General features: G+C 37.0%; 1 protein-coding gene across 3 annotated transcripts in view; it reads right to left on the bottom strand.

The window, feature by feature from the left end:
* The window catches only part of THSD7A (thrombospondin type 1 domain containing 7A), a 449664-nt gene that overhangs the window by 57464 nt on the left and 379912 nt on the right, over positions 1 to 12288 (bottom strand). For all 3 annotated transcript variants that reach the window (XM_086695294.1, XM_086695275.1, XM_086695285.1), the window contains 2 exons: positions 11246 to 11440; positions 9517 to 9780 (listed from right to left, as the gene is read on the bottom strand). In XM_086695294.1, the coding sequence (XP_086551420.1) occupies positions 9517 to 9780; positions 11246 to 11440 (459 nt within the window). The remainder of the gene's footprint in view (positions 1 to 9516; positions 9781 to 11245; positions 11441 to 12288) is intronic.

Genomic DNA, 12288 nt, shown 5'->3' with positions numbered 1-12288 from the left:
TCCAGTAGAACCTGGGGGGTTGTAGGAACCTCCAAAATTGTAGCCAGCTTGTCAGTAGTAACTGGGGGGCCCTGAACTTGCAGCTGATGTCTGAAATGAGAGCAGTCTTGTGAAGGACTAAGCCTTTAACTGGAGGAGTTGGGCCTAACTCCAAGTAGTTGGTGCCAGAATTTCATTGTACTTTCAGACATACATTCTATTTAAAAAGTAAATAAAGTTATTTATATAAGAACCTGTACCTATAGTTTACTTATTCAACCAAAATAAAAGCCTTGGGAATAATTATATGCATTAAAGCATTTATGGACCTTCTCCACAGATTTAACATTTATAATTTTAACTAATACTGTATTAAAAGTGAGAGATAAGTATTAAAAAGCTCACTTTTGGAATAAGGCTTTGTCAGCGACATAAACATATTTGATGAAGTGTTGAGATCATGAAGTAATGAGAAATAAATTAACTCTGAAACTTATTAGATGATTTATTTTTAATGTGATCCAATGCAGGGCATTTTTCTTCCAACAAATGAAAACTATATACTGCCAGAGAAGTAGTTCCAAAGGATGATCTTTTAAACATTAGTTTGTTGGATTCTAATAAGTGTTAAACAGAATTTTAACAAAAAAACATTTCAGTGGTCAAGTTGGAAAATTGCTGCATTTAAATTAAACAGTTCTCTTTACCCTGGGTTTTCCTTTTTTGCTGATATGAACTGTGAATCTCTAGGAGAAAGCCACAGATACTGCATTTCTATACTGACTTTCTTCTATAGCATCTCACTGAACCAGTAAGAGATAGATAATTCAGATAGGTTATAATTATAATGCATTAAACTTGGATTCATGTTTCGAGCTGTACTGAGTTTTAATATGTAAAAAGTAGGACATTCCAGGTCCATTTCCAGATACAGAAAAAAGGCAAAAGTGAATAAACAAAAAAAAAAAAAATCAAATCTCCTGAACTTAAAAAAATTGTTTTTTCTTAACTTATATTTACTTTAAAGTTTTAAAGCTTAAAAGGTCAAGCTTACGGCAAAGGGAGGAGAAACTGTTATGTGAATAAATATTTTAAGGGCTTTTTTATGGCAGTTTAAAAACCATAAGAAGAATCAACTTTGTTTTTATCCAAATGAACTAAAATTTCTTGTAAGAGCTAAATTGGATTTCAGGGCAACTATGAAGAAATGGGATAAATAGGGAGAGTAACTGTAAGTAAAGATTTTTCTTCAAAATTTAAATTTAAAATCCCCATAAATGTTTTCATGTGTTTTCAGGTAGTTTTCTGAGCCCACAGATAATTATAATAATAATTATTATTATATTATTAATATATTATTATATATATTATTATTATAGTTATTATATATATAATCTGATATATATATATCTTATGAACTTATGAAAAATTCCTTGTGCATAAACCTTGTTCACTATATGACTATTTTTATGATGCTTTGAAGTCGTAAAAGACCTACATCGTAGGAATGAGACTAAACTCAATTAATGGGATACGGAACTTTAAAACTATTTTGGATTTGTAGGGCTTTACTAAAACAACAAGAATCTTTATGCGGATTCACACAGGTCATTCAGTATCTTTATGAATTATGAAACCTTATAACATTAGGAATGAACACCTCTACAGTTAAATCAATAAAACTGCCACAGATACCGGCAAGATTACCACTTTAATCATTTTGTTGAAGACTAATGTTATGACTTCTCTAATGCATTAGGAGAACAAGGGGTCAGAGGCCTAGAGAAAGGGTGTGGAGTAAAATATAATGGCAGAAGTTGTTGATTAAGGCAAAGATCAAAATTCCTTTTTTAAAAGTATTGCAAATAATGAACTATTTTTGGCAGCTAAATTTATTTTAAGCAGAGCATTTTCTTTCCAAAACACTGAAAAGAAAGCCCAATAAGTGTATGGAATTTATTGGAGGCGATGTTTGACAGCGTGGCCTGAGGGACTCCATGGAGCCCAGTTTGAAAACCATGTTATGAGGTAATAGATGAGTTGAGGTCTCTGGGACATGGAGCCCAGAGAACTAAATAACACCAGATGTTTTGCTGTCACACATGACATGAATGGTAGCTGCAGGAAATTTTCCAATGAAAGCCTCTCCTTCAACACTTCCACAGTCCTCCTTCAGGGAGCATGGTGGAGAAGGACGCTGGTATCCACACCTTATTTAAATTTGACCCTAGGCAATCACTTTATTTTTGTACTCTGTATCCACAGTAGCCCTTTCCTTCTTCCCCTGGCTCTTTCAAACTTGCAACTATTACCTCAGGAAAAGTCTGTCCCTCAAACCCTGCCTCTCTTTTACATTTAAAAGGAAAAAGATCTCCATTGAGAATGATAACTGTGAAAGTAATACTAGCAGTACCTGTACGGTCAAATGAAAGAATTCTGATATGAATTAGACACTAAATAAATACGACCAACGAAAAAAGCTTTTCAGAGAACTTAGCACTCCATTTCAGCTTGTTTAAAGGACCCTATTTATTGCCTTTTATGCCTGGTTTAATTAAACATGCTCTTCCTCAAATCATCCACCATGATACGAAAAAAATTCTCATTAAATTTTGTTTCTTTAAAATTAACCTCTAATTTTGAACTTACATAATGTTCTAATAGAATTCCATTGCAGAAGTAATCCATTCTAGTTATATTATGGTTGACTGCTTATGTAGGTTATCCTCAGAATCTACTTTCCCCATATTCATAATCATTTTTTATCAGATATACCCTGAGTTCCACACAATGTCTTAGAAGTACATGCTCTTGAACTAAAATTTATTTGTACATTGAGTACTGGCAATGATCAAATTGCCAATATGTGTTCCACAGAGGGTCCTATAGACTCATTTGGTTTTCAAAATCATACCTAAGTAGACATTCACTTTATGAAGACCCATCCTTATAAATTGACAGATGGATAGATAAATCTCCTAATGTTCTCTTCCCCACAACTGGTAATCAAGTGAACTATCACATGGGAGGTGTGGGTTGTTTTGCTCAATGCAAACAATCTTACAAAGATTTAGGCTCACATTGCTACCAAACCCTGGAAGGGTCTGCATGATCCAGTAAAGTAATCCTTGAACTTGAAACGTGTAAGGCACCTGGCTGGCTCAGTTGGTACAGCATGATACTCTTGATCCTGGGGTTGTGAATTTATGTCCTAAGATGGGTGTAGAGCTTACTTTTTTAAAAAATAAAAAAGTAAAATAAAAAATGGTAAATTAAAAAAATGTGTAGTAGAGCTCCCTGGGGATCCACTCAAAATGCAGATTCTGACTCAGTAGGTCTATAATGTGGGTTGAATTTCTGCATTTCCAATGGTTTCTCTGTGAGGTCTACGCTGCTGGTCTGTAGACCACATTTTGAGCAGCAAAGGATTAGATGCCAGTTGGCAAATGACAGCCCAGGTTGACAGCCTGTTTTTGAATTTAATTTTTTTTAATGTTTATTTATTTTTGAGACAGAGAGAGACAGAGCATGAACAGGGGAGGGGCAGAGAGAGAGAGAGACACAATCTGAAACAGGCTCCAGGCTCTGAGCTGTCAGCACAGAGTCCGACACGGGGCTCGAACTCACGGACTGTGAGATCATGACCTGAGCCGAAGTCGGACGCTTAACCGACCAAGCCACCCAGGTGCCCCTGACAGCCTGTTTTTGTACATAAAGTTTTACTGGAACAGAGTCATGCCATGCACTCATGGCATTCACTCACATACTGTCTATGGCTGCTTTCATGCTATAACTGCAGAGTTGAATACTTGTGTCAGAGACATTTTGGTCCACAAAGCCTAAAATAGTTGCTATCTGGAGCTTTAGGAAAACATTTGGTGATAAGGTAATTTAACCTAACAGCTTATTGTTAAGTTTCTTCATAGTTTCTACATGTTATCAAGTATTTGATAGGTATTTATAGCAATATATTACTTTTACGCAATAGGAGAGCAACATATATTAAATGTCCTGGGCTGAGAAAGAACAATCAGATCAGATGTGCCTTTCTGTTAACTTGATATTAAGAGATGATAAAACATCACAAATGTAATTGAGTTTTAGAATATGTATTGGTAGTACACTATGGCTTAAACTGCCTATGAGATATAGCAAAGATAAACTTTCTGAAGGTAAAGACTGAAGCGAAGCGTCTGGAAGGAATAAGGTAGCTCTTAGAGCTCAAGATTTGAACACCTGGCATTTTAATATTTTATCCAATTCACCTTCAAAGTATCCCTTCCACATAACTCAAATAGAAATGCTGTTTCTACTTTTCAAGGAAAAATATGAGTTTTAGAAACAAAGAGAGTTCAATAAACATCCCACACTACCAATTAAAGTTGTAAACAAGGGTTGGGAAAATGTAAGTTGCTACAATTACTAATATAAACCAGATGGTGAAGGTGTTGTCCAAATCTAGTGTTGTACAAATCAGGCAACTCTTGATAAGCTTTGAATGGAAATAAAGAGATTTTAATATTGATATCACAGGGCTAATTCAGTAGAATAGGTATGTGATTATTATTTCTTCTCTTATTTAGTAGGTAGATAGAAGCACAAATATTTGATGAATACCACATAGAAAGTTTGTGGCATGTATCCCTCTTATTCTAAAGATCTTAGCTATTCTCAAAAATCTGTTTGATTACCTCCCAGAAATGTGACACAGAGGGAAGAATACTGTCCGGAAAAAAGAAACAACTGAAGCCTGACTGTGGATCAACTACAACTGCAAAAATTCTCTCTAGTTCACTCATTCGTCCACTCTACAAATATTGAGCCCTTACTGTTCCAGGGGGTTGGGATACATCAGTGAATAAAACAGTCTATGATACCCTCATCAATCTCCATTCTTGTTCAGGAGATACAACATAAATAAACACAACAAGTAAATTATATAATATGGTTATACAATGATACATGCTTTAGAAATACAAAATGTAGAACAGGATAAGGGGTTTGGGGAAAGAGGAGTATGGTTGAGGGGCCCATGATAAAACTCTATCATTTACATATAAATGGAAGTCATGTATACATGCATTTTACATAAGTTAGTTTATCTTTAAGGTTCTTTAAAATATTAAGACTGGGGCGCCTGGGTGGCGCAGTCGGTTAAGCGTCCGACTTCAGCCAGGTCACGATCTCGCGGTCCGTGAGGTCGAGCCCCGCGTCAGGCTCTGGGCTGATGGCTCAGAGCCTGGAGCCTGTTTCCGATTCTGTGTCTCCCTCTCTCTCTGCCCCTCCCCCGTTCATGCTCTGTCTCTCTCTGTCCCAAAAATAAATAAATAAATGTTGAAAAAAAATATTAAGACTAAGTAATATAATGATGTTTAAAAGTTCCAGAAATTCTAACTCTTGTTCTGTGAAACTTTAAGTGATTAACTTGAGAAGTGCCTGGTACTATGTAGTCACTCAAATTTCTAATGAACCAATCAGTTAAGATATTTTTTAAAATTTTTATTGATTTATGTTTGAGAGAGAGAGAGAGGCAGAGAGGGAAAGAGAGAGAGGAAGAAGAGAGAGAGGGAGCGGGAGAGCGGCAGAGAGAGAGGGGTACAGAGGATCCCAAGCAGGATCCCTGTGGACAACAGAGAGAACCTGATACAGGGCTTCAATCCACAGACCGCAAAATCATGACCTGAGCTGAAGGCAGACGCTTAACCAAGACTGAGCCACCCGGGCACCACCCCTGCCCCTGATCAATTAAAATTATCAAGAGTGTTCTGGCAGTGAATAAAAAATGTATGATTTGGTTTTTGAATGATTTAAAATCTCAGGGCGCCTGGATGCTCAGTCGGTTAAGTGTCTGACTCTTGATTTCAGCTCAGGTCATGATCTCATGGTTTGTGAGTTTGAGCCCCACATTGGGCTCTGCGCTGACAATGCTGAGCTTATTTGGGATTCTCTCTCCCTTTCTCTCTTCCCCTCCCACGTGCATGTGTGCTCTCTGCTCTTTCCCTTTCTCTATTAAAATAAATAAATTAAAAAAAATCTGTTGCTACATTGACACCATCTAAGATTTCACACAAAAAATAAATATACATATTTCATATCATGCTCTTAGGACAAATGCCCTCAAACATATTGGTATATCACTAGGAGTTATATCTCATAGCATGTATCAGATGGGTTAATATTTATGTGACTCCCAAGGTATACACTAAGATCTGATTTTTGAATATGGTTATGAGACAGTCAGGGACCTTGGGAACAAGCCCATATGCACCTGGGACACTCCCTGCGGCATGTGACAGTTTTCTTGCAGAGCAAGCAGGGACCAAGGAGAAAGCCCAGATTGGTTTAAACTCACCTGAGATGGAACAGCCCCCAAATTCAACCTTCTTTCAGCTTTTCCACTCTTCTTAATGTGAAAAAAACTTGCCCAGAGGTGGAGACTTAACTTGCAAATGAAACACACAATGTACAAAGAAGCAAGTTCTGTCAACTGCACCTGCATGTCTGCTTTCCTGGGATTCGTGGCCCCTACATGGTTAAGTATATTACTGCTTTCCCACCTCAACTCCTTTAAAACTTTCCCTGGCTGTTGTTCTGAGACCTTTGCATGTCTGACACCTGCAGAGATTGTGTCTCCCCTTTGGCTGCAGCTGCTGCCCCAATGAATCCATGCCTGTGCCTTTAAATTTTGGGTCCAGCCTTGTTTCTACCGTCGCTGGGTCCAAGAACCCAACCAAGCCTGGTATAACAGGTCTATCATTTTTCAGTACAAAGTTTGCTACTGCAAAGACTTCCAGACATAAAAGAACTGTGCCTTAAGGTTATTAAGACATTAAAAAATGGTGACCACATGGGAAATGGCCTACAATAATATAATTAAACTGGGGAAAGTCAAACTGTTTTATCAGTATAACTGATAACGTGCTCCACAGATGGACAGCACAAATAAAACAGAAATGCCCCCAGGCCACTATTGAACAGGAGATTAGTGTCTTTGCACTGCATACATGTGGGGGTCAATTCTATGTTTAAACTGAAGGCAGAAAGAGACTTTTTCTTGAAAGCCATTTTTCTACCTTCCATCTAGAAAGCCAGTTTAGCTGCGAGAAGGCAGTGGTCACAGAGACTATAATTTAGAGTGTGCCTCAAAAAGAACAACAAAGTTAGAGTATTCCACCAACACCGTCAGAACAGATAGAACATACAGAAGCAAAGTAGTAATTTGCAAAGAAATCAGGCGACAGAGATTCAATTTTCCTGGACTTCACTTTGAGTAAATATATTGGTAAATACTAAAGTATCCCACTGGACATCTATCACAGATCAGGTTTAATGAGAAAGACATGATGTTGGACGGACACAAGGAACTAAACTGGAGCCTTTTACTTAGTTAAGGGTCTTAGATTCTCCCACAATCCCCATGAAGTTCAGTGTTGTCCAGAATCTTTTTCCTATATGTGCTTTCCTTCTAGAATACACTACTACATTCTTCATGCTTTGAATTGACAACGATGCTAAGGTAGGAAGTCTATTGCCTTTGGACAATTTCTATTATTTTTGTACCTGTACTTTTTTAAGTGATCATTTCTGTGAGATTCATAAGATATGAATTCATAAGGTTTTTTTCTAAAAATTAGGTCAACTGTTAACTGGCTTACTGACACTCTCCTGCATCTAATTAACAGATCTGGATAAAAGTGAGAATATACAAAAGTCATTCTGAAAACTCAAAGGTTATGTTAAAAACAAATGATTATCTTGGTGATTCACTAGGCATGATAATTTAAAGTGTGAGCAAACACTTATAAGCTACATTCCAGGAGAAATGTATTTTTAAAAGTTGTCTTCGGGGCGCCTGGGTGGCGCAGTCGGTTAAGTGTCCGACTTCAGCCAGGTCACTATCTCGCGGTCCGTGAGTTCCAGCCCCGCGTCGGGCTCTGGACTGATGGCTCAGAGCCTGGAGCCTGTTTCCGATTCTGTGTCTCCCTCTCTCTCTGCCCCTCCCCTGTTCATGCTCTGTCTCTCTCTGTCCCAAAAATAAATAAACGTTGAAAAAAAAAAAGTTGTCTTCAATTTTACATTTTAATGACTAATTATGATCTTTTACATTATCATATCATCTCAGAATGGCCCGTGCATTTACATTTTTCCTGGTATCTAATTTACAGTACCTATGTTACTGATACAGAGAATAAAATATTCAGTCACTCTTACACATGTCTCTCAAAGTGTACCTATTATAAATAATAAATTCTTTTTTCTTTTGCAGTTGTTTTTCTAAATGCTTTGAATATATTAAGGTTAGGGATGCATTAACCTGAGTACATTAACCTAAAAAATACTTATGCCTAGGGCTTCAGTGTTATGGAGTCTTTGGACCAATTATCACTAGACTTTGGTAAATGAAGGAGGAATTATCAGATCAGATGGAAAATAAAAGGAAACAGTTTTTGGAAACTTCTCTGTGGGGAGAAGTTTAAGAGATTCCAATAAATGTGTCACCAATGATACTTTGATGGAATGGAGATAATCCTATTAGATCATGGTGTTTTCTAAACCATATAATAAAACTGGAAGAGTGCTGTTCTAATAGAAGCTATTTCAGCAGAGTTGGAAGGTAACTGCGTTGGAAGGTAACTGCCTTGTCCCTGTCTCCTAGCAACTCCTCTTTCTCAGGTCACCTCCATGAGGAAGGTGGGAAGATCATTGTCCAGTGTTTGCAAATATATGGCATCTGTGATTCAGGCTGACCCACTGTAAACTAGTCTCAGTCCAATGTAAAAAGACAGATGTATTAAAATAAAGGAATAATGGAGAAATAATGCTCAAGGACTACTATATTAAGACTTAGAACCAAAGAATTTACTACATACTCTGGTCAAAGATGGCCACTCTTCACAACCTTTGGCAACTCAAGTATTATCACTGTGTTTGATTTAGAAAGCTAAAGTGGGCACAGTTAATTAAGAGTAGGTGCATTTTTCTTTTCTTCTTTTTCTTTTCTGTCCCACCCACCCCCCACTTTTTGGCTAATTTCAACACAATGAGGAATAAACAACAGCAATTTGAGTTTTCACGAATTATGGCTTTCAGTCTGTCTTTTCTGCCACTTAATGACATTTCAGGCATATTGTAGATTTCTCCAGTTTGGTTATTAGAAGCCTGTCTAGTTTATAACTTTGTCAGAATAAAGTCAAATCTCCTCTCCTCCTCCCTCTCTTTCCACACACAGACTTGTGGTGGGTCATTGGGCCTATTCAAGGACTCGTGATCAGTACCAAGAGAGGTTTTTGGCACTGTAAGGCTTCCTTGACACCAACTTTGGGGATTTAGTTGCCAACTTCTGGACAACAAGACAGATGCCTTTGAATGTCCTGTTACACGTAAATAATATACATACAGCATGGTGCCCCCCCAAATATTCCATTTACAGTACACTTCTGTAAACCTTTATGTCCCTCCATTCTCATCCATGTTCATTTTACCTCCACCCCCCAAGACAGACAACAAACATGTAACACCAAAGAAAAATTGGATTACCATGACTGTTACATCTGGACGTTTCCACAAGCCTGCCATTTTGGTCGTAGCATGCCATTGCTTGGTAACGATATCCTTGACCACATTCCTTGATATCTCCTTGCGCTTTCATTCCCAGCAACACTTCCACTTTCCCCTCTGGTAAAATGCAGTCTGACCAGTTCCCCACAGGCTGTGCATTATACTTGTCACAAGGGCAATACTGAGTCTCAATCAGGGGGTACAAATGAGAATTTTTACATTTTTCCTTCTTTTTACTTTTTCCTGTGAAGAAATTTAAGTTGGAAAATATCATTACTAATTTCAAGCATCCCTAATTTTCCTCCTTCCCTAAAGTTCCTTTCTCCATTTTTAACCATATTCAACAGTAGCCTATTAATGAAAGCTATTTTCTCACTCCACAGTGCTTGCTCTGTAGCCTGTTATTAGTCCTGAGTGCTTTGCATAGCAAATTTTTTCTTATTTTCTCATTTCAAAATAGCCATTTCGCAAAAGGCATTAACTGTTGTGCTGAATTTTATACTCTTTGATTAAAATCCTTTCAAATGCTCATGTGCTTTCAGTGAAGGTAATTGCATAAATCACTCCTTTATGTTATGTGCCAAAATATGAAATGGAGAGAGAGTCACTGCACTGGACTGCACAGCTTTTTTGTTAATTCCAAATAGATACTATGGTTATGTAGGATTACAATTCAGAAAATGAGATTTTGATATTTACTTTTCTAGTCATTACCTTGCATCTTTCATTATTACTGAAGAGTAATCATTTTCGCATACTTGGTGATCACTGTAGTAAATAATATTCAATAATATTCACAGTGAAGATATTTAGTGTCAGAATAAAAATACTAGAAATGGTTTGCATGTAAGTCTAAATAAATTCCCTTTTAAAATAAAAAAAAATATGAGCTTGAGAAATGGCATATTATTTTAACATAATCACATTTCTATTAAATATTTATTACATTATGTCATATATCATATGACATATCACATCATATATCACATCATATATCATAATACTATTTAATTATATCACACATAATTGCCTATGTCATACATACATTTATCTCTAACTTTCATAACGAGTCTTATGTAGTTTTCAACAGTCTTCATTAGGACAGGTAGTTCACTTTATAACTTTTAAATTCTGAACAGTTTACTGGCACCAATATTTTCAGGTTTCTTTTTGCCACTGACAGTATTTTGGAATGCACCAGGTTTAGCTCAGTATGATAGCTCCTGTTCTTCCTCATTATATTACTGCTTTTTGTCATTGTGACTGCCTTTTAAGATGCAGTTTTCAGATACAGAATTAATGTCTTATTCCTCTTCTAGGATAAGAAAGATAATCAGGCTCTGACAGTGAGAATGGGTAAAGAAAACGAAGTGGCAACCTTTCCTTTTGTTCTCCAAGCACTTCACAATCTGTAGGCAATCCACCAAAAGTACCGTTTAAACCAAAAAAATAATCTCCCTATTGTATAGGAAGACAGTTCAATTTTCAAGGTTACCTTTTCTTTCCACTAAAAGTACACAGCATGTCTGTCACTGCCAACTTACATTAAAATACACACACGAATCCACTGGCATATTAAGTATCCGTATTCCAGCAGTAAGGCACAGCCACGCATTTTCCAAATACGTTGTCAGAACTCTCTTGGTCTAACTTTTAATGTGTTTTCTAACTTAACACATGTTGGCTTTTGCATCCCAATTATTCTTACCAACAATAGCACGCTTTCTGGTCCTAACTGCACCGCAGTCTCCATTGCATGAGGAAAACTTGGACCAGCTGGTAAACTGACAGTCATCTTGGCAGGGGATCTGGCAGGCTTGGGTGAGAGCTGGCACGGGTCCCGCATACCAGAGGCATTCATGGATGCCAGCCTGTCCTCCATCTTGCTTTCGACAAGTAATAGCTAAACGAAAAGCATAAAGCTGTTTAAAATAAGTCTGAATATGTTTAATTATCCTACAATTTAAGAGTTAACCTGACATTTCCTCATGCAGTCAGAGGAATCCTCTTTTAATTCTGGTAGTGGTGTTTCTAATAATCACAGTAGACATTAAATTGATCCTTTAGGTTTTTTGTTGTTATTGTTGCTGTTGCTGTTGTTTAAATAACAGCCCTCAGTGGTTTCTGTGACACAAAAAAGCATGTGTGTGTGTGTGCACGCACACACACACACACAGACATTTAGCAGTCTTTATTAGATGCTATTAAGGATTTCGAGTCCTTATATTTAGAACTTAATTATTTAAGAGACAAATGGGTCCTGATAATAGTTTACGTTAAACACAGGCTACAGGGAGACACCATGTAACTCCAATAATTGTTTTTATATCATTGGTATCTCTAGGATTTCTATATAGAAGGGTCTTAGTGGCAGCAAATTGGAAGGTTTGGGTGAGGACTGGATGCTTATGGAACTCATCCTGTAGCTGCATTTGCATGGAAATCATGTACTTTTACGACACTGGAAGTTTGCTGGGATGGCTCTGGAGTGGTTAATAGGGAGAGGGGGCAGTGTCCCAGTCCCTCATCTCCTCAGTCTACAAGTTCTTCACATGCATGAATATCAACCACGGATTCAAAAATAAAACAAAAACTTTTGGCAATCTTAATCTCTCAAGTCATAACTGACATTTCTACAATTACATATATGCCCTAAAAATGGTCAAATAATTTTAATTCATATGTATTATTTCCTCCAAGGTACTGTCCTACTGGATTTTTAAAATCACATCATATTTTATTGTTTATTGA

Source organism: Puma concolor, chromosome A2 (genome assembly GCF_028749965.1).
Source record: "Puma concolor isolate L17-30 chromosome A2, mPumCon1.1.hap2, whole genome shotgun sequence".
NCBI lineage: Eukaryota > Metazoa > Chordata > Mammalia > Carnivora > Felidae > Puma > Puma concolor.
Note: the sequence above shows the minus strand (reverse complement) of the source record. Positions and strands in the feature narration are given on the sequence as shown.